The 22,724-nt window shown below is 45.4% G+C and overlaps 1 protein-coding gene across 1 annotated transcript in view; it reads left to right on the top strand.

Annotated features, from left to right (window-relative positions):
• The first annotated feature begins 788 nt into the window (after positions 1-788).
• Positions 789-22,724, top strand: part of RIN3 (Ras and Rab interactor 3) — a 91,425-nt gene continuing 69,489 nt past the window's right edge. Inside the window, exon 1 of the mRNA XM_056851834.1 lies at positions 789-826. Coding sequence (XP_056707812.1) covers positions 789-826 — 38 coding nt within the window. The remainder of the gene's footprint in view (positions 827-22,724) is intronic.

The following is a 22,724-nucleotide window of genomic DNA, read 5'->3' as shown; positions in this document are numbered from 1 at the left end:
AGCCCTCCATACACATCCAGGAACACTGTGTACTAGCACATTTTTGAAATATATGTGTGGGACAACAATTCATATAGTATCGAGCCCAGGAAAAAGGCGATATCGTACAGAATCTGTTCCTCCGGCATTACACGCTTCAGCCTCACACGCCCTGTGTAAGCTGTGTGAAGGTTTCCAGCCTCCATCTGGTTCCCGTTACTCGCCCAAACACAAATACACATGCCTCTGGAATGTGCGGACTGACAGTGCGTGACTGTAGAAATCCCATTCCCAGGTTCCCTGTGCTCCAGCTGCCTCCGCTCCAGATGTACCTGTAGGGCTGACCAAATAAATCCCTCCTTCCCTGGCTTTCTTCTCAGCTTCAAGGGCAAGCCGGGTACAAATGCAGCAACTCGCAGTCCCCGGCCCTCCTTTCTAACAATCTGAGGGAAGGTTCATGACTAAAAATGGGTTGATTTAAAAAAAAAAAACAGCCACAACACCCTTGACCACCAAGGACTGCCTCTTCCTGAAAGCCCCTGTTCGCATAAATACAGGAAGTAGAAAAAGCGAGAGGCTAAAAGCACATATACTTGGAAGTTTGCTCTCAGAGCAGTCTTTTGCAAGGCAGGGGAAAGGGAGGTGGGGGAAGCGCTCGGGTTTCAGCCGGGTGGCATGTGTAGGTTTGATACAGAAAATAACAAAAGGGTGCGGAAGCTTTTGCCAGGAAAGGCCAAGGTATGCGTTTCTTCACCAGGGAGATCTAAAAAGAGTCTGAAAGGGAGAAGCGCCTCCGCAATCTCGCTGGGATGATGAAAGCATCAGAGAGCAAGCAGCAGGGAGAAGGGTGAGTCCTGTACTGGTGGCAGCTCTCTCTCCCCCGCTCCCCTGAAGTGAAAGGTGTTCCCACCACCACCACTCTCGCCTCTCTCTGCTCACTGGGGGGAAAGCTCTCTCTCCTATCTGTTGGCAGGCTTATGCGGAGGGATCTGCAGAGCAACCACCGCTCTTATCATGCACTGCCTTCCCTTCAGCCAAGTGCTAATAAAATGCCTCTTTTAAAAGTGTTTGGAACCGGCGGAAAGCAGGGCAGGAAAGGGAGACTGGGCAGAAAGAGTTTTGTTTCCGAGTTGTGAGCGTGTGTATCTGGAAACTCAGCAGAGTTTTTCCAAGCATCCTACGGGGTGAGGGGGTGGGTTTGGTTTTGCCTGCTTATATGGATGTGGCTGGAAGGGTAGGGTTCCCTCTCCCACCCTTCTAATGCCTCTGTTTTTGATAGCCGCTCGATGTCTATAAATTAAGCAGGCGAGGCTTTCTCTTACCGTTTTAGTTTTGCGGCTTCACCTGTTACAATGTCTGCATCTCCCTGCCGGTAAAGGCCGGAGAGCAGGGCCAGTTAAGAAAGTATGTTGAGCATTAGGTAGCGAGCTTTGTTTCATTTCAGACAGGCAAGGGTTAATATTGAGGTTAACCAGTTCAAAGGTATGATGTAACCTGTAATATGTTAATCTAGCATTTGGTCAGTGAATAGCATCCGTTGGAGACATGCATGCTGCTTGTAACGTACACAAGCAAACCTGCATTTTACTGTGCTTTCCATATATCTTTTGTTTAGTAGAGAAAGTATAGTCCTAGTTAACTTTTGACCATCAACCTGGAAGGATGGAGGGGCGATTCTTATATCTAGAAATGCCTCATGTTTAAGCTTAGTGCCTGCCAGAAGCATCTGGCAGTATAGGTAACTAGAGATGTAGAAAGAATTTATTTGTTTTACCTCCCGTGAACCCTATCCCTGATTTAGTGAGTAAAGGTTGTTTGACTAAGACAAAAGGATTTTGTCTATTTTTGTGCGTGTGTGTGACTTACTATATTTTCATTAGGCCATAACCAAACGATCCAATCCCTCTGAATCGGTAGCAGATACTAAGAAGTAAGGCTCAATTCTAACAAAGTACTTGGCTGCAGATCACTGATGCAGAATCTCGAGATGTTGGGGCAGGAAAGCATGTGTAACATTTTTTACAGTCTCTAAGCAAATGTCCTTTTTTATGGGGTGGGTTCAAGGAAAACAGGCTCTGCAAGTTCTGGAGCAATTATGGTTGAAAGGGTGGGGAAGCAAAGTAGTCACTATTGGCTATTACCAGTGTCATCACCAATCCACATGCACTCAGTCCCCAGAGCAGTATATGAAATGTTTGTGATTTGGGGGTGGGGGATGTATATGCATTTTTACACAAATGAAGATAGTTGCATATGCCACTTTGATGGGACAGGAAGCAAACAGTCTGCTGGATGCCCACCAGGAAAGGGGAAATGAAGGCTCGTGTTTGACATGGTGGAACATATGGCCTTAATGCAAGTTACAGCACCAGATTTAGGCCATGGGAGAAGAATCTTATTGCCCTTCAATTCCTTCATTCCCACACTGGCTGTTACTGGTCCATGTCTATATTACATTTTGTTTTAATTTTGCTCTTCCTCAGACTTAACACTATTTGCACAGTTAATCTTTGTGCTCATAAAGGACAGGCTTTTCATCTATAACCAGGGCTATGTTTCTATGTTGAGCAGGGCTTCTTTGCCATGGGGGGGAGGGGAAGGGGCTGCTATGTTTCTATGTCGGTCTTCAAAGAAATGAATGGAAAATCAGCCAATTTCTCCCAACAACCTTGTAGAACCTTTTTACCAAGGCCACCTTTCTATGTGTAGTGCAGTGTCTAGGGATTGCTCTCATCTACCTTGAACAAGGATAGTTGTTTTTGTTCCCAAAGTTTCCAGGCACGATTCGAAGCGCTGTTTCTTACCTTTAAGGCCTTAACCGGCTTTCCATATTGTCCAGCCCACCAGTGAAGATATACCTCTCAGGCTTTGTTATCTGTGGGTGGTAGGTGGCGGCTGGAGACAGGATTTTCTGTGGTGGGACCTTGCCTTTGGAATGCGCTCACCAGGCACCTCCTTTCTATATTTTATACACCAGCCCAAAGCATATATTTTAATCAAGCTTTTAATTGGGGTTTTTATCTTTCCAGTTGTTAACTGGTCTGCTTCTGGTCCGAAGCATGTTTTATGGACAGTTGTATTCTGTTATTAATGTCCCTGGGCTTGGTTTAATGTCTTCTTGTTCTTATATTGATAATTTATTGTTTTAATTGTAAGCTGCCTTGAGCAGGACTCTAGAGAGGTAGCATAGAAATTTCCTAAATAGGTATATAAATTACAGTTTCCTTGAAAAATCCACTAGGAAGAATCTTGGGTAGGCCAGATTGGTGGCGTTTGAAGGAGTAATACTTGGGAGCAGGGGAGGATCACTAACTCCCTCTGACTTTTCGTTTTTAATCTACAAATTTCCCTGGTCAAAAAAGAATCTAGCAGTAAAAAAGAGCAGAGTCTAGTAGCACCATAAAGGCTAACCAAATTCCTGGCAGGGTATGAGCTTTTGTGAGCTACAGCTGACTTCTTCACATCTGAAGAAGTGAGTTGCGGCTCACGAAAGCTCATACTCAGCCAGAAATTTTGTTAGCCTTTAATAGGAATGCCAGGTCCCCCTTCACTACTGGTGGGAGGTTTTTGGGGCGGAGCCTGAGGAGGACGGGGTTTGGGGAGGGGAGGGACTTTTATGCCATAGAGTCCAATTGCCAAAGCTGCCATATTTCCCAGGTGAATTGATCTCTACCAGCTGGAGATCAGTTGTAATAGCAGGAGATCCCCAGCTAGTACCTGGTGGTTGGCAACCCTGGTCTTTAAGGAGCTACTGAATGCTTGCTCTTTTCTACTGCTAGTGACAGACTAACATGGCTACCTATCATGAAAAAAGAATCTTTCATTATTTTAAATGGAAACATCACACATTTAAAAGCCTATTTAAAACAGCAGCATCTCTAGCTGGGGGGAACTGATATTCCGGGTAGGGCAGTGCGCCCATTAGACCTATCCTGGCTATTACCCCACCTCAAATCCTTCCCACGTAGCTCTTCACTGCTAAGTGGCAGAACAGGAAGTTACTGTTTACAACGGTCTATTAAAAGGCACTGGCCAAAGAGTCTCGACATTATGAATAATTCACCTTTTATGAACAATTCCAGTCTTCATGGTTTTGAAAAAAGACTGAATCAAGGCCTGTACATATCTACAGTAAAAACCAACGCTATGCCCTCACTATGCTTAACTGGTGCCTGGATACTGTGAGGGGCTTGGATGAGGATGAACAAAGTGAAACTTATTCTAAACAGAACAGAAGTGGTGTGAATTGGTGGGGAAAGCTCAGCCAGGCATAGATGTCCAGCCTGTTCCAGATAGAGTTGTACTCCGACTGAAAGAGCATGCTCACAGTTCAGGTGTTTTCCTGGACTCCTTGCTGTCTGCAGTTGCTCGGGTGCAGGGCTTGCAACGACATAACCTGAGATGGAGCAGCTGCCGGAGCCCAGGGCTTCTGGCGAGGTTCACTGCCACCAATGCCCCCCCACACACACACACACCCCAGTGCCTGTCCTATTCCCCGCTCACCTGCAAGCACTCTGCTACGTGCTCTCGCAGCTGCATGCTGGGGAAGGGCATGTGGATGGGGTGTCACAGCAAGCACTCCTCCCAGTAGAATCCCTCCCAGTCACACATGAACACATGAAGCTGCCTTATACTGAATCAGACCCTTGGTCCACCAAAGTCAGTATTGTCTACTCAGACCGGCAGAGGCTCTCTGTCCAGCGTCTCAGGCAGAAGTCTTTCACATCACCCACCTGCCTAGTCCCTTTAACTGGACATGCCAGGGATTGAACCTGGGACCTTCTGCATGCCAAGCAGAGGCTCTACCACTGAGTCACAGCCCCTCAGTGCCCTCAGGAAAGAGGCATGCAGGCAGTATGGGCAGGTCTGAGAGCGAGTAGTGGAAGGACTTGTGAACAGGGGATGGAGACACAGGCGTGTGGGGGCATGGAGGTAAGTGAATGGAAAGGGAGGTGCGAGGCGAGGGGATCTTAGTGGGCCTTTGGATTCTTTGCCCACCCCCCAAAACTCGGACCGGCCTTGCTCAGGGGACGGAGGTTCTTGCAATGCAATCCTAAGCTGAGTTGCACCCCTCTATGTCCAGTGAAGTCAATGGGCAGACGAGGGCATACTTCGGCTTGGGACTGCGCTGCAGTAATGCCTGTTGCCGACTCATGTTGGTGTACTCATTGTGTCTGTTTCTGGAGAAGGTGGATCTGACATGTCGTACGTGTCTAGGTAACTTCTAGTTTGGGTTACTTTAAAATGCAGTCTTCATGGAGGTGCCTTACAAGCCTGCTTGGAAAGTTCATCTGGTTCAGAATGTGGTGGACAGAAGGTTAACCCTGGGGCCTGACACAGGTGACTTATGGCAACCCCATAGGGCTTTCAAGGCAAGAGATGTTCGGAGGTGGTTTACCATTGCCTGCCTCCACGTCACGCCCTGGTACTCCTCAGAGGTCTCTCATCCAAATACTTGTAAGGGCTGAGGCTGAGAGTGTGTGAATGGCCCAAGGTCACCTAGCGCGTTTCCATGGCAGAGAGGGGATTCGAACCTGGGTTTCCCAGATCCTAGTCCGACACTATAATCGCTACACCGCACTGGCTCTCTGGTGAGCATATTACACCTCTCTTGTACCACTACCCATCTATTCCTGGGCCTAATACAATACAAAGTGTTTGTGATGATCAAATGCTACTGATGGCCAGGGTGGACCAGTGCTTAGGTTGTTGGGCAAGGATCTGGGAGACCTAGATTCAAATCCCCAGTCATCCATGAAGCTCACTTAGGGGGAAACAGGCCAGTCACTTTCTATCAGCCTAACCTCCCTTACAAAGTTGTGAAGATAAAAATGAATGAAGGGAGCATGATGTAGGCAGCCCTGATCTCCCTGTAGGAAAGGAAGGACAAAAATATACCTATAAATAAATGAATGGGTTGTGTACATGGTGTATTTAACTTGCAGGGAAGGTTCCTGTTGGCAGTGGTGCAAGAGGAGGCTGTGGGTGAATGGATGCAAGGTTTTAGTGGCCCCTGTAATGCTGGCTTGCAGCTTGGCTTACTCCTGGGCCCTTTTAACTTCCAGACTATCCCTGACAATATACCTGAAAGACCACCTGCGCTCATACATATCTGCCCTTGTTTGGAGGTTAGCCAGGGAGGCTCTGCTGCAAGATAATGTTTAGTAATGACTCTCCTACAAGGGCCTTCTTGGCAGTGGCCCCTGCTCTGTGGAATGCTTCTGAAATTGCCAATGACCCCCTCACTAGGTGCTGGGTAAAGACTTATGGATTCTTTGTCTGGCTAAATTTTGTTTGAAGGATAGCGGTTGCTGTCTTTTGTTTTTATCTGTAAGGTGACATATAAATGCTCTGCCCACATAACTTCAAGCAGCAGCTATGGTAATAGTAGGTATGACTAGCAAAATGTAATGCTGCTTGTTCCCAAGGTGCTTCCAGGGAGTTGGATGGAGATTTTTTATTTTTATTTTAGAAAAGGAAGGATGGTGGATGCTTGGAGGAAGGTGATGACTAAACTAATGGGGAGATAGACCTGTCCCTGTCACTCAAAATTGATGCAGGTGATAGGATTCCCCACAGCATAAGGATGTGTTTGTAAACGTAACAATGTGAGATCCATATGAAAACCAGAAACTATTAAGGAATTAAATATGCAAGTAGCTAAGTAACCACAATGTGGTTTGCTAAACTGGTGTCCGAATGAGTCAGGAAATCAAAAACCCACCAAGTGCATTCATACTTTTCTTTAAGTATTAGAATAACTTATAAAAGTTGCAATATGTTTACAGCAGATCTTGTGATTTTTTTAAAGGGATCTTGACTCATAACTATATGGTTTCAATGGGGTTGATGGACAGTTTGAAGATGTTTCACTGGTGGGTGTGGACAGACAAAGAATGTTGGGCTGCTTGCTGGAAGAAGCTGGTGGGAGGAAAAATGGTGAAAAACCACTCTTGGGGCTTTGGGGGGGGGGTTCATACTGTTATGTCAGTCCGAGTTTAGGCTTATCAGATTCCCCCTTCCCCAAACTAAAAGGTGTTCCTGTTTCCTATAGAAAACAATCAGAGGAAGATGACATCACCATGGAAAACCTTTACTAACAAAGTGGGGATGGGATAGCATGCCAGGCACTGCAAAGATTTCTTATCTGTCTTCCACACTCCGGGGAACCCCGTGTCTTAGGCTGAAGGCATCCGGATATCACAGTGCAGCATACAGGAGAAAAACCTGCGTTGAGATGACTGAAAAGGAATGGAAATAAATACATTCTAGAGGGATTTGTTGTGGTGCCTTACCCAGACTCATTTTGCAACACACACGTAGAACTGGATTAGGATTGCCAGGTTCCTCTTTGCCACCGGCGGGAGGATTTGGGGGCAAAACCTGAGGAGGGCGGGGTTTGGGGAGGGGAGGGACTTCAGTGCCATAGAGTCCAGTTGCCAATGCGGCCGTTTTCTCCAGGTGAACGGATCTCTTATCGGCTAGAAATCTCCATCTAGTACCTGGAGGTTGGCAACCCTAAACTGGATGGCATTGCTTTCAGGAAAGGGTGAAGGGGCAAGAAATTTCAGCAGAAAGGGGGGGAAATCGACAACTGGTTTCAAAGGTTTGCTTTCTGGTAAATTCAAGATTAAATTTCAAAAATAGAAGTCACATGTGTATTTCTTCAGTTACTGGTTGGTTAGTTGGTTACCATTGCAGAAAAAAATGCTTAAGACAGTTCACAGACTTGTTAAATATTACAATCTGTCATCACAACAGTAGCAACTGGGGGAGGGAACCCCCACTTGATTCAGACATTGAGAAGTATAAACAGTGTTAAAAGCAGAAAAGTAAACATTTTTATGTAACTGTCCCACTTGGGGTTGCCAACCTCCAGGTACTAGCTGGAGATCTCCCGCTACTATAACTGATCTCCACCTGATAACGATCAGTTCACCTGGAGAAAATGGCTACTTTGGCAATTGGACTCTATGGTGTTGAAGTCCCTCCCCTCCTCAGGCTCCGCCCCAAAAACCTCCCGCTGGTGGTGAAGAGGGACCTGGGAACCCTAGTCCCATTGCAGTAAATTCCCCCTTTTATTCTTGCTGGTTATTGATGGTTTTAGCTGACACTGCTATTTTCATAGGATTTTAGATCTTTACGTTTCATCTGCTTGATGCTCCTTTTAATGGTGTTTGCTTTGATGTGTGTTTATGCTGCTAGTTTCTTATGTTTTAGTATGCTGTATAAGTTTAGGGTTGCCAACCTTGGAGATCTCCAGAAACTACAACTCATCTCCAGACTCAGTCCCCTGGGGAAAACTGCAGCTTCAGAAGGTGGACTCTATGGCTTTATCTCACTAAGTTCCCTCCAGTCCCCAAATTCTGCCCTCCTCAGGACCCACCCCATAAATTTCCAGGAATTTCCCAAACTGCAGCTGGCAACCCTAGCAGAGTTACACCTTTCTAAGCCCATTGACTTCAGTCAGTTTATAAAGCTGTAACTTTTTAGGATTGTACTGTATTTAACCTGCTTTGAGAATGTTTTCAAAGAGTGGGATATGAGTATTTTAAGTAAATGAAATAGGTATGAAAAAATCTTATAATAAGCCATTGCAGTATTTATCAACACAGATAAAATGACACCTGGTTTTAAAAGCAAAGGGATAATGTATAGACTGTTTAGGCCACAGTCCTGTATATAGTTATTTGGGAATAAAGAGAGACTTAACTTCTGAGTAAACATGTGAAGGATTGCACAGGTAACAGTTTATAACCATAGAGACATAGGTTGTAACCAAGTAATTAAAATGTGGAATTTGCTGCCAGAGGATATAGTGATGACAACAGACATGAGTGTGTGTGTAAAGTGCTGTAAAGTCGCAGTCGACTTATGGCGACCCCTTTTTAGGGGGTTTTCATGGCAAGAGACTAACAGAGGTGGTTTTGCCAGTGCCTTCCTCTGCACAGCAACCCTGGTATTCCTTGGTGGTCTCCCATCCAAATACTAACCAGGGCTGCTGACCCTGCTTAGCTTCTGAGATCTGACAAGATCAGGCTAGCCTGGGCCATCCAGGTCAGGGCAACAACAGACATAGATGGCTTCAAAGGGGGGGTTAGACAGATTCACGGAGGATAGGACTATCAGTACCTACTAGCCATGGTGACTAAAGTGAACTTCCACGTTCAGAGTCAGGTAACCTCTGAATCCTAGTGCCAGGGAGCAATATCAGGAGAAGGCCTTCCTTGGTCTCTACGCCCTGTTGTTGCATCTCCAGAGGAATTGGTTGGCCACTGTGTGAGATGGGATGCTGGAATAGATGGACCACTGGTCTGGTCAAGCAGGGTTCTTCTTAGGTTCTTAATTCTTCACAAGGTTGAAACCCCTTTGGGTTTCAATGAGCACTAAGCAGCATAGCTGTGCTCAGGATAAAAAGATCTTGGTGCATGATGTTCAGCACATTGGCGTGAGGTGCAGCTACCCCTCATTGGTTTATGTACAAATGAGAAAGATAGCAAAGAACATTTTCATACGGGACTGTCACAGTCAGTCATTTTGCATTGGAGACAGACATTGACTTTTTCAGAGAGTGGAAAGGGGTGTGACAAAGGCACTGTAGTCAGTGGTGTGCAAATTCAGTCATTGTCATTCTTGGGCTTTGAGGCTTTCTATTGTGTTTTTTAAAACTGGCAAGTTTGACAAATGGGGAAAGTGTGTACACCATCCCTGATTGTCTGAAAAACTAATTCCTGTCCACCATTAAAAGAGCTGCATTGTAGTGCAATAGACCACCACTGTCCATATTAAACAAAAGGAAATTGGGGGGTGGTGGAATGAGTAATTTTCATTCAGCGACATATATCCAAAACACCTGTTTGCTAGAGAGACAGGTCATGTTCTCAATCTTACCTTTGTAATATTTCCTTAATTCAGGTTAGCCCCATGTTATAAATTTTAGGATATGTACTGGTTTTATCATGACTGATTGGAGTAGGGTTGCCAGGTCAACCCGGTCATCAGTGGGGTATGGGGGTAGGGTTACCAGACCCAGGCTGGGAAACTCCTGGAGAGTTGGGGATGGAGCCTGGGGAGGACAGGGACCTCAGTGGGGTACAATGCCATAGAGTTCACCCTCCAAAGCATCCATTCTCTCCAGGGGAACTGATGTCTGTAGTCTAGAGATGAGCTGTAATTCCAACAGATCCCCAGGTCCTACCTGGAGGCTGGCATCCCTAACTTGGAGGAATATTCATTTTGACAGAAACAGTGATGGTTTCAGAAATTATGCCATTTATGCTTGTCTAATGTAGCCCACACCAGTCTCAGAAATGTACAGTGGGACTTTTTCACACCTGTCTATGAGGATTGTCAATTCCAGAACCACCTGAAATAACAATAAAGACCAGAATGTGCAGAGTGACTTCCCTGGCCACTAAGTTACTCTGTCAGTCCACAAGCACACCAGTAGGACTGGGGTATGACTTCTATGCCAATATCAGTCCCAACATCTTTGCTTTCAGGAATTAACAACAGTTCCCCTCCCCTCTGTATCCTGACATTAATTGGGAAGGACAGCTAGGATGTCATGTTTGTTAGCAACAGGGTTGCCAGGTCCCTCTTCGCCACAGGCAGGAGGTTTTGGGGATGGAGCCTGAGGAGGGCGGGATTTGGGGAGGGGAGGGACTTCAGTGCCATAGAGTCCAATTGTCAAAGCAGCCATTTTCTCCAGGTGAACTGATATCTAAAGGCTGGAGATTAGTTGTAATAGCAGGAGATCTCCAGCTAGTATCTGGCAGTTGGCAACCCTAGCTAGCAACAAGGAAAGGTCCAGAGCGACAAGGACCATTTTTTATTAAATTACCTGTCCTGAAGTACATACATGTGCCCCCAACATAGTAGTATCTGAACAGAAGCAGCTGTTTTATAGTTCTCACCATGGTAGATACAAGAGGGGAAAGATGATATGTTCTTTGACAAGAGGATGTTCATGCTTTTTCAGTTACCTTGACATTAATTGCCCTTGGAGCTCTTTCACATGGACACATTCATCGAGTGATGACTTGTATGTGTGAATGGGACATCACAGAACACCCTGTCATCTCATTTGGTGCAGATTTTTTCCTCCGATTAAAGCCATTCCTCATATTCATCTGTGCTGCATTGTTCAAGTGATGAATATGCATGTGTGAATTAGCCAAGCAGAATGGAAAAAGTGGGGTTTGGTCTACTGACAAAAAGAAAAGTACACACAGAATCCAACTTAGTGGGTTGGGTCATAGCTGCTTGTTTTTGTTTAAGTATTTTCTTTTAAGAGAAAGACAAAGGAACTGCAGAGGAAGACACACAGTTCCTTTACCATTCATAGTTGCCTAGAAAAAAGGGCACTTTGGCAGAAACAGCTTTTCTTATTGCTGCAGGACAAGTTTAGTCTGCCAAAGTTCTCTCTTTTCCCCAATTTGAAATGTACAGAAGCTTTATCTTTCCTTGCACTGCAGAGAGAAAAGCAGGCTGAAGGCCATGGATGACGCATAGTTAAATTGTGGAACTCCCTGCCCCAGGATGTGGTGATGACTGCCAACTTGGAAGGCTTTAAGAAGGGAGTGGACATGTTCATGGAGGAGAGGGCTATCCATGGCTCCTAGTCAAAATGGATACTAGTCATGATGCATACCTATTCTCTCCAGCATCAGAGGAGCATGCCTACTATATTAGGTGCTGTGGAACACAGGCAGGATGTTGCTGCAGTTGTCTTGTTTGTGGCTTCCTAGAGGCACCTGGTTCACTGTGTGAACAGACTGCTGGACTTGATCCAGCATGGCTTTTCTTATGTTCTTATCCAGAAATACAGGTTGAGTATCCTTTATCTGGAATTCTTGCTACCAGAAGAGTTCCATATTTTTTGGAGTTTTGCCATTTCCACCAGTTCCAACATTTTTTGTATCCAGTCTTTTTTGTCTGGAATGTCCATTTAGCTGCATAAACCAGCTGCATTTAGCTGCATAAACCAGTCTTGCAGCAGTGGTGGCATAGATTAAGAATGATCTCTGAGTTAAAATAGAATCTGGTATCATACTAAGTAGCATCATCTCAGGTGCTTTAGGTATATTGTTCTGTATGATCAATCTTATTTCATTGTAGATCATGTCCCAAAAGTTTTTTGCTTTGTCACAGGTCCACCACATATGGTGGAATGAGCCTGTTTCTATATTACCCTTCCAACACTTTGCCTGAATGTAATTTTAAACAGTATTTTAATAATTTTGTGTACATTGCACCATTAGAAAGCAAAGGTGTAACTATCTCACCAGAATACCTGTATCAGCCGTTCAACAAGAGCAACAACAAACACATGAACAATGGCAGGTTTTCAGTCTCCACCTACGATGCTGTGTACACTGTATTTTATTTTTTAAGGTCAGAAGAAACATCAGAAGCAGTTGAGGGACCAGCAAATGGATCTTCTAGGGATGGCTTTTTAAAATGTTTTCTCCAGAGTCATCTGCCTCATTAACAACGGTTTTTGTCTTATAAGTCCAGTTTTAAGTCAGGTCATTCCAGTTTTGGGGTGTCCGGTTAAGGGGTACTCAACTTGTATTAAAAAAGGAGTCCTGTGTCACAAACTGTCATTTGAGATGAATCCCATGTCTGCGGAAGACAAGCAGATGCCCACTGCATCTGGAACTGGAGAACTGGGGGAAACTGGGAAGGGCTTGTCAATTTTTACTGCTGAATTGTTCAGTTCATCAAAGGCAGGAAGGTGCTTTGGTGGCGTGAAAAACCTTCTGAACTACCTTGGGAAATGCAAGGGCTGAACTGTAACTCTAAGGGGGTTACCGCACTTGTATTCCCACCGATGTATTAAGAGTTTGAAAACGTTACAAAAAATACTGTTCACATTTTGTTTGGCCCCTTTAGTCTTCCAACCATTTATAAGCCGTGGTATCCAAAAACCCTTTTAAAACAATGTTTTTTACAACATTTTCAAACTCTTAATACATTGCTGGGAATACAAAGTACGGTAACCCCCTAGGACTGTGGACTTGTTCAATGCACAGACTTCTTATGGTGTGTGCTGTAAGGATCTTCCTTTCCGAGCTAATATACAGGTCCTCTAAGCCCTGTCCGTATATGGGCACGCCTGGAACTCTTGACCGGCTGTCTGACTTCAAGAGAAACCATTTAAGGCTTCTGTTGCCTGTTCTCTTCACAGGAGATGAAAGCCTGAGTAGTGAGCTCTACTAAGGGAAATCTGAGACAATCATAGCCTAGGGCAGCAGTTGTGTGCCTGGGTTCTTGTAGGAACACATACGAAGCTGCCTTATGCTGAGTCAGACTATTGCCAGTCAATGTTGTCTGTTCTGATGGGCAGTAGCTCTCCATGTCGTCAGGCAGAGATTTTGCACACCTACTACCTGATACTTTTAACAGGAAATGCCAAGGGTTGAACCTGGGACCTTCCATACGCAAAGCAGAAGTTTGACTTGAAGGGGGAGGGAATTGTTCTTCAAAAAAAACGGAAAAAAAACCCAGATTAATCACTTAGGCTCTTGATTTCATTCCCTGCTCAGTTAATCCACTTGCTTAATTAAACAGGGTCACATCATAAGAAACATGGCTCACCTATAATCCATTTCTAGGTCCCATTTAGGGTTGCTGAACTCCAGGTGGGGCTTGGAGATCTACTGGAATTACAACTGATATCCAGATTACAGAGATCAGTTTCCCTGGAGAAAATGGCTGGTTTGGGGGGAGGACTATATGGCATTACACTCTGCTGGGGTCCCTTCCCTCCCCAAGCCCACCCTCCTTGGGCTCCACACCCAAATCTCCAGGGATTTCCCATTCTGGAGTTGGCAACCATAATCCCATCAGAAGAAATAAAATGAGTGAACTGTTATACTAAAGTCTTTGCATTTTTGTCATTTAAAGGCTAGTGCTTAATTATTTTTTTAGTTTTGTCAATGGTAAAACAAAAATTGGCTCCGTGGCTTGCATTTGGACACAGTTCAGTAGTAAATTCAGCATGCAGACCCATGCACCCTGAATATATTATACACTATACTATACACTAGTTATTCTGCTTAAAAAGGAAAAATGAATAGAGATTGCTAACCACAAAATAAGAATTAACAACAAAACCCCATAGTGGCATCTTAGTTTCCCAACAGAACACATTTATGCAAGTATTAACCGTAGAAGAAGGTCCAAAGTAGACATGCTGATTTTACAGAGTTGGGTCTGAGGACACCCAACAGCTGTAGGGGTGGCTGTTAAAAATAAAGGAGAGCCCAAATGGGCTTGGAACGCTGCCTCAGGGAGAGGAAGGGCTCCTCCCTCCTCCCACCACTTTCCTATGCCAAAATAGTGTATGTGGAGGGGCGGGGGGAGTCATTTCCCTGTTTTTGCCACTTCACATGCACAGAATACTCCATGTAGAACAGCAAAACTTGGGAAATAACTCTCCACGACTTATTGAATTTCTATTCTAGCATAAGCATTCAGGCACTAGAGCACACTTTGTAGGCCAAAAAAAAAAAAAAAAAACTTACAGTAGAATACAAACCTGCTGAGTCTTTCCAGTTGGTTTAAATAAAGGGGGTTGTCATCCCTGAAGTATGTCCCTGCTGAAGCCAAGAGACCAAGATTTAGCTTTCTGTAAACTTGTGATTTAGTCGCCTGTTCAACATTATGAACTGGAATTTTGCGCAAGTGTGAACACAAGAGATATAATCCCGCTGAACTCTGATCGGCCTGGACCAGCACCCAGGCCATGATGCAGGATGGCTTTTCAAAGTAAAACATGCTTTTTTCCACTCTGAAATCAAGTGCGGCTTGTGTGTTTGACGCGACAGCAAGGGAAGCCGCTGTGGTCAAGCCGACGGCACGGCATCAGTTCTGGATGGAGCTGCAAACTCTTCCCCCTCCCTCCAGTGCGGTAATGATTACCACAGCTGCAAGCACATTTCCTTTGTCCATCTTCTATAAAAAGGGTAAAACTCTTTGCGCTATCAAGCCTGATAAACAAGAATTCATCATTGCTTCTAAAGCAGACGTCGTGCTCAGTCTTCGAATGGGTGGCTGGAATTTTTAAGATAGCACAAGCCGTTTCCCCCTCTGGTTTAACAGGTTTGCCAGGTTTGCTTTTCTCTCTCTCTCTCTCTCTCTCTCTCTCTTTTGGAAGCATTACAAAAACCCTGCAAAACTAACAAACAGAGAGAGAGACAGTTGTGGGATGAGTGTGCCTAACATGGGCAACAATGCCTCTTGTCATATCACTGGGGTTGGTGGTGGTGGAAAGTGCTGTCAAGTCACAGACGACTTATAGCGACCCCCTTAGGGTTTTCAAGGCAAGAGACGTTCAGAGGTGGTTTGCCATTCCCTGCCTCCAAGTGGGCTGAGAGAACTGTGACTGGCCCAAGGTCACCCAGCAGGCTTCATGTGGGGAATCAAATTCAGTTCTCCTGATTAGAGTCCGCCGCTCTTAACCACTACACCATGCTGGCTCTCTGTCCCTGGGGTTGCTAAATTTTAATTTCAAAGCTACAAGCCTCTTGGAGTGAAGCCAGGTTAAAACCTGGCCGGGCTTTGACTTTTAGAGTCCAAAAGAGTATGGGTCCAAAGTACCCTCCCTCTCCCACCAGCATTCAGCTTTCTCTGCCAATTTCCGCCTTGGCAAAAGAAGGAGGGACCAGTGTTGCCCCCATTTCTCCCTTCTTTCTCTGTGGTCAATGGCATTTTATTTAGTCATGCTTCCTTCGGTCATTCCACAAACTATATAAAACAGAATTGTTCAGGAGGGCGTTTCTCTCAAGGCAATAAAGCTGTGCTATAATGGAATGGTTCAGGAAGGCACTATAAAGGGAGAAGGGCTGTGGGCTACACCACTGTGTATGGTGGCGAGGATGGAGACTGCTGTCAAGTCGTAGCCAATTCATGGCAACCCCATAGGGTTTTCAAGGCAAGAGATGAGCAGAGGTGGTTTGCCAGTACCTGCCTCTGCATAGCTACCCTAGACTTCCTTGGTGGTCTCCCATCCAAGTACTATTCAGAGCCGACCCTAATTAGAATCTGAGATCTGACTAGCCTGGGTTGTCCAGGTCACGGCATACCACTGTGCATACGATGTATTCTCTGTTTGCTGCAAATATTTTCCTGCTGGTACTGCACTATTTTCTACTGATGTAACAAATTTTTCCTGCATTGTATCAACAGTCTGTATCATGCATGATATTCTATGCTTGTTCAAATTTCTATAATCCTAGTCCTAGTACATTGCTTATTAGATGTCTCGTCATTGATTGCATAAATTTACACTGGGTAATCCACTTGGAGTCTCAGTGAGAAAAGCAGACCATAATATATAGCAAATAAATATTTAAAGTATTTATAAACCTGACTTTCTTCCAGTAAACTGGGATCAATGCTAGGTAGCAACAATAAAAATGAATAAAACATTAAACATTAAAAAAATGGTTCACATACTTAGCAAGAAGGCATTTGTCGGTAAGAGTTCCCAAATTCCCAGCACCACCTTTTCTGGGATGAAACAGGGCTGCTGGGGAGGGGCGGGAGGTAGAAGAAGAAGAAGAGTTGGTTTTTATATGCCGACTTTCTTTACCAAGTAAGGGTAGAGAAACCGACTTACAATCACCTTCCCTTCCCCTCCCCACAACAGACACCCTGTGAGGTAGGTGAGGCTGAGAGAGCTCTAAGAGAACTGTGACTAGCCCAAGGTCACCCAGCAGGCTTCATGAGGAGGAGTGGGGAAACCAACCCGGTTCACCAGATTAGAGTCCACCACTCCAAACCACTGCTGTTAGCCACTATACCACGCTGGCTCTCCATGGTGAGGCTTTTTGAACTCCAGGGAAGGCTGGTGGCATGGCAATGCAGACCTGGAGGCTTGCAATTCGACAGCTCCAGGAAGGAGACTGCAACTCTGTCTAGATAAGCCATCCTTTTCTGATCCACAGCCTTTCTTGGCAGCTGAATCCAACTTGGCTCATCCTTGCATTTGTCCTAAGCCTATAGCCATAACAAATATTTTGTATGCATAATTTCCTAGAAGGAGTCTCTAGTCATCTCAACTCTAGAGAATCATGGGCTGAGGAATTCCCTTCCCTCACTATCTTCATCACTGTATGCTTTCTTTTAGGAACGTCAGGTGCTTGACTGAGTCTGGGGTGCGGTCTCAGCAAAATGTTGGTTTCCAAATCTCCAGGAGTTTTGGATGCAGTCATTCTGCCTTCAGCATGATGCCACACCCATCTGGCTAACTCCAAGTCTGGGAGCTGGCCCAGCCTTACACACTACTGGCTGGCAATAAATCCAAACCATTTCCCATCTGTTTAGGCGGTGAACAGTTTCTGTTTTCCTTGATTGCAGGGGACACGTTCTTTAAGGATGACGCGATACTAGTCATTTCTAAAAAATGCGTCCCTCACACTCAAGGAAAACAGAAATGGCCCACTCTGCACTGCATTTACTTAACAGATGAGGAAAGTGGTTAGAGTTTGGCTTCTTTTAAAGTTAATACCTAGAAACGGTGTGTGCGGAGAGTGCAGTTCATAGAACCCTGTAGATCAGCTTTGCTTTGCTCTTAAGCACTTCTCCGATGGGTGTGTGTGTGTGTAACGTGCCTTCAAGTCACAGCCGACTTATGGCGACCCCTTTTGGGACACATTACCAAATGTCCGGGGGGGGGGGAATTGCACAACCTTTTCTCAACCACCAGCTTTCGTGCTCTCATGCTGTCTGAACTGACTGAGCAAAAATATTTATGACATGTTACTGTTGTGCTTGATCAAGTCGTTGCCACAAAGATAATAGGCAGCTTTCCGAAGCCATAAAGCCCCTGAGTAATGTTGTTGGAGTACTGTGGAACCCTGTATTTGTTGCAGGGATCTTGTGATGATTGGGAGATGGTGTCAGAAAGGCAGAGAGTTATGGAAGCAGGGGAGGGGGAACACTTCAGATCTGGAGCACAATCCAGCTAACGTTAAGCACTTTTGATTTCAATGGGAGAATTAAGAATGGGCTTAAAATTGAACTCATTGAGACTCAAAAGCCCCAGCAGGCATTCTGTCTCCAATTGGTACTTGCCTCTTTAACTGACCACATCATTTATTTACTTACTTCTTACTTCGCCACTTTCCCTTCGTGCACATTTAGTTGCCGAATGCTCACAACAGTACTTTCTGTACTTACTAGTATTCTCCACCTAATTCCAAAAGAGCTCTAATGTGGGTCCCATAAAGGGTTGTTATCGCTTGCTTAGATCAGTCTTTATGAGAGGGTATTAGGGCCATCTGAGATTCCACGCTGACACGTGTGCTCTTGGCACCAGCTCCCGTGTCCTAGATGTTGTCTGCCGGGGACTCAGCGTTTTGAGTCTGAAGGATAAGCTGTCATTCTTGCCCTTACAAAGGGGACTGGTAATGGCCGGTGATGCCTTTTGCCATCTCCGAATCGTGCAGGTTGGCCGTTGTGGCAGGTCCACCAAGCATGGCTTGGCCTTAGACAGACACTGCTAAACCTTGCCTCTTAAGCATTATTTTCTCCGGGATGTCAACCTCATTATGAGCTTCTCATTTCCTTCTCAGATCAAATGCAGGAATTTGGTTCTATGATAGTAGCAATCATACAAAAATAAAGCAGTGGATTTGAAAAAAAAATCCCTTTATGGCACTTGTCTCTCCTTCCATACTTCAAGGAACTTTCCCATATACTTTCATAGAAGCATAGAGTTGGAAGGGGCCATACAGGCCATCTAGTCCAACCCCCTGCATAATGCAGGATCAGCCTAGTGTATCCCTGACAAGTGCTTGTCCAGCCCCTGCTTAAAGACTGCCAGTGAGGGGGAGTTTGCCACCTCCCTAGGTAGCTGTTTCCACTGTGAAACAACTCTCTTACTGTAAAAAAAATCCCTAATATCCAACTGGTCTCAGGATCTTTTGGCTACTCAGAACAAAGACATTAATGTTCATTTGGGAACCAGCCACAACCATGAACTGTTTACCTGTTCATGAACTGTTCATCTGTTTGTCGACCCATTGGTGAGTGTTCTTCAGGGTGTTTCACCCTGTTCCTTCCAAACAGGACGGGCCATGGCAATCAGCTTTTCAGGCAAGTGCATTCTCACTGGGGTTGCCATCTCTGGATTGGGAAACACCTGGAAATTCTGGGGGTGGAACCTGGGGAAGGTGTGGTTTGGGGAGAGGAGAGACCTCAGTGGGGTATAATGCCATAGAGTCCACCGTCCAAAGCAGCCATTTTCTCCAGGGGAGGTGATCTTTGATGTTGGGAGAACAACGGAAATAGTGGGAGCTCTCCAGGTATCACCTGGAGGTTGGCAACCCTAGTTCTCACACAGCCCAACTGATTCCTCCCCCCCTTCCCGAGTTGCCAGCTCTGGGTTGAGAATATCTGGAGATTTTGGGAGTGGAGCCTACAGAGGGTGGGGTTTAAGGAGTGGAGGACTTCAATGGGGTATAAGGCCATGGAATCCACCTTCCAAAGTGGCCATTTTCTCCAGGTCAACTGATCTCGGTCGCCTGGAGATCAGCTGTAAACCCAGGAGATCTCCAGCCACCACCTGGAGATTGGCAACCCTATCCACACTCCCGGCTTGCTGTGCCACTGCTCTGTTAAGGCAGATGCAGTTAAAACCAGTCACAAATCACACAGCTCAACCCTAAATAAATGCTGCATTTCTAAAATATCCTACCATTTGGTGTTTGTCTAAGTAGTCCTTAGCAGTGCTAATAGATACTAATCTATTTGGATCAGCAGAATGGGGGGGGGGCAGAACAATGCAAACCTGTTCAGCAGGTGTTCAAGTCATTTGTTTCTTGAACCAGGCGGACCCAGTGATTGGCTCACATCTCATCGCCACAGTCGAGTATGACTGTTGAACGCCTTCTGCCGGCCTCTGTTGTTCTGGTGAGCCCAGCAGGAAGGAGGGGAGGTTTTTTTTTCCTTTGCTGCTTCGCGGCACACAGCACCTCTCGGACCGAGCAGCGTTGTAAATCAGCATGTAATTTAGCTGCCTGTTCCTTGAGAAATATGTTACGGCACTGATGCAACTAATTGCCTCGCTACCACGAGACCCCAAAGGCAAATTATCCCTGCTATTTTTTCTTGTTTCCAGCTGAGCTAGCCGGCCGACTCTTGTCAAATAAAGCACAGTGCTTTGGCATAATTACTATGTGATTAATTAAGCCATCTCTCTCTCCCCCCCCTATTCTTCAAAAGGCAGGCTGTTTGGCAGAGAGCAAAAAAGGTTTATAGCGCCATCCTAGGCCCAGTTACACCCTTCTGAGTCCATTGAAGTCAGTGGGTTTAGAAGGGTGTAACTCCACTTGGATGGAGCGGAAACTCTGCATAGGATTGACCTGTCAGTTTACTAGATAGATAGATAGATAGATAGATAGATAGATAGATAGATAGATAGATAGATAGATAGATAGATAGATAGATAGATAGATAGATAGATAGCCAAGTGTTGCCAGGTCCCTCTTTGCCATCAGCGAGAGGCTTTTGTGGTGGAGCCTGAGGAGGGCGAGGTTTGGGGAGGGGAGGGACTTCAGTGCCATAGAGTCCAATTTCCAAAGCAGGCATTTTCTCCAGGTGAGCTGATCTCCATCGGCTGGAGATCAGTTGTAATAGCAGGAGATCTCCAGCTAGTACCTGGAGGTTGGCAGCCCTACTTACAGCAGGCTGCCTGCCCAGTAGGAACAGCCTTGGCTTTAGGATTGCATTATTCATCGTAACATAGGGTTGCCTACCTGCAGGTGGCTCCTGGAGATCTTCTACTTTTAAAATTGATCTCCAGACTACAGAGATCAGTTTCCCTGGAGCAAATGGCAAATGGCTGCTTTGGAGGGTAGACTCTATGGCATTGTACCCTGTTGAGATCCCTCCTCTCCCCAAACCTCGCGCTCCCCAGGCTCCACCCCCAAAAGCTCCAGGTATTTCCCAGCCAAGAGTTGGCAACCAAACAAAAACAGAGGTCCTTCCCCAGCTTCAATAATCCCTGTCTGCTCGCTGCTTAGAGCTGTCAGCCTGGGGTGCTAATTCAAGGCAGAGTGTAGATATAAACCATTAGATACATATGGAGCAAGCTGCTTCTCCCTGCGAATACAGAGACCTGGCAGAGCTCAAAAGCTATCCCTTTTCTTTTCTCTGTGCAGCTACCTGCAGCGTTGGCCTCGGAGTCAAATTAAACAGCTGATTAAGCTTTTCTTCACAGCTTGGCCTCTGGGTGGCCTGCCTGGCCTGCTGATATGCGGCTGGATGTTGCTTCCACTGGCTCCATTTACCAGTATGATTCAGGTCTTGGACATGCTGAGGGAAGAAATAGCCGTTGGGGACACCCGGCAGCCACATCTAAAACGTTCTCTCGGTTTCCAGCATCTGTGTGCTCATAGTTCTTCTCTTGTTGCACGTTTCCAAAGGATTATGCTTCTAACAAATCTAAAGGGGACTCCTGCCCCAATGAGTAGTGGGTCATGTTCTATTGGGGGAGGCACAATTGAGGGGGGGTAGGAAAGGGGCCCCAATAGCAAAGCCCCTTGATTCACCCAAAGTAATGTTTAGGAAAAAAATAGAAGACATTTTGAAGAGATTCAAAACAGATAAAAGAAAGTATTTCTTCACACAACAAATAGTTAAATTGTGGAACTCCCTGCTAGGGTTGCCAGGTCCCTCTCTGGCACCGCCAGAGGGTTTTGGGGCAGAGCCTGAGGAGGGTGGGGTTTGGGGAGGGGAGGGAGTTCAATGCCATTTAGTCCAATTGCCAAAGTGGTCATTTTCTCCAGGTGAACTGATCTCTATTGGCTGGAGATCAGCTGTAATAGCAGGAGATCTCCAGCTAGTACCTGGAGGTTATGCAAAAATTACTCACAATACTAGTAACAACAAGTATAGCAAAAAAGAACTAGCACGACTCAATCAAGAAATTGAACATTTCATTAAAGTGCTATAATAGAAACCACCACAAATGTGCAATACATACAATATAAACACTATAAACACTATAAACAAAGAAATATTAAGAACAAATGGAAAAAAGTCCAAAGTCCAAAGTTCCATTTGTTCTTAATATTTCTTTGTTTATAGTGTTTATAGTGTTTATATTGTATGTATTGCACATTTGTGGTGGTTTCTATTATAGCACTTTAATGAAATGTTCAATTTCTTGATTGAGTCGTGCTAGTTCTTTTTTGCTATGCTATGCAGTACCTGGAGGTTGGCAACCCTACTCCTTCCCCCAGGATGTGGTGATGGCTGCCAACTTGGAAGGCTTTAAGAGGGGAGTGGACATGTTCCTGGAGGAGAGGGCTATTCATGACTACTAGTAAAAATGGATACTAGTCATGATACATATCTATTCTCTCCAGGATCAGAGGAGCATGTCTATTGTATTAGGTGCTGTGGAACACAGGCAGGATAATGCTGCTGCAGTCGTCTTGTTTGTGGTCTTCTAGAGGCACCTGGTTGGCCACTGTGTGAACAGACTGCTGGACTTGATGGACCTTGGTCTAATAAAGCATGGCCTTTCTTATGTTCTTATTGACATGTATTCAACTATGCTGTTCCTTGGAAGGAACGGCTTTTCATTTGTGGAAGAGGGGACAGTGATTCTGCTGTTTCTCCTCTCCTGCTGGGGACCCCTCTCCACTTTGCCCCCTATGCTGTTTTTGTCCCCTGGAAACAAAATTGGGGGAGGCTCAGTGTGTTGCAGCAGGAGGGGAAAGTCTTGC

Source organism: Euleptes europaea, chromosome 6 (assembly GCF_029931775.1).
Source record: "Euleptes europaea isolate rEulEur1 chromosome 6, rEulEur1.hap1, whole genome shotgun sequence".
In the NCBI taxonomy this organism is placed as follows: Eukaryota; Metazoa; Chordata; class Lepidosauria; order Squamata; family Sphaerodactylidae; genus Euleptes; species Euleptes europaea.
The sequence above is the reverse complement of the archived record's forward strand: the minus strand, read 5'-3'. Positions and strand labels throughout refer to the sequence as shown.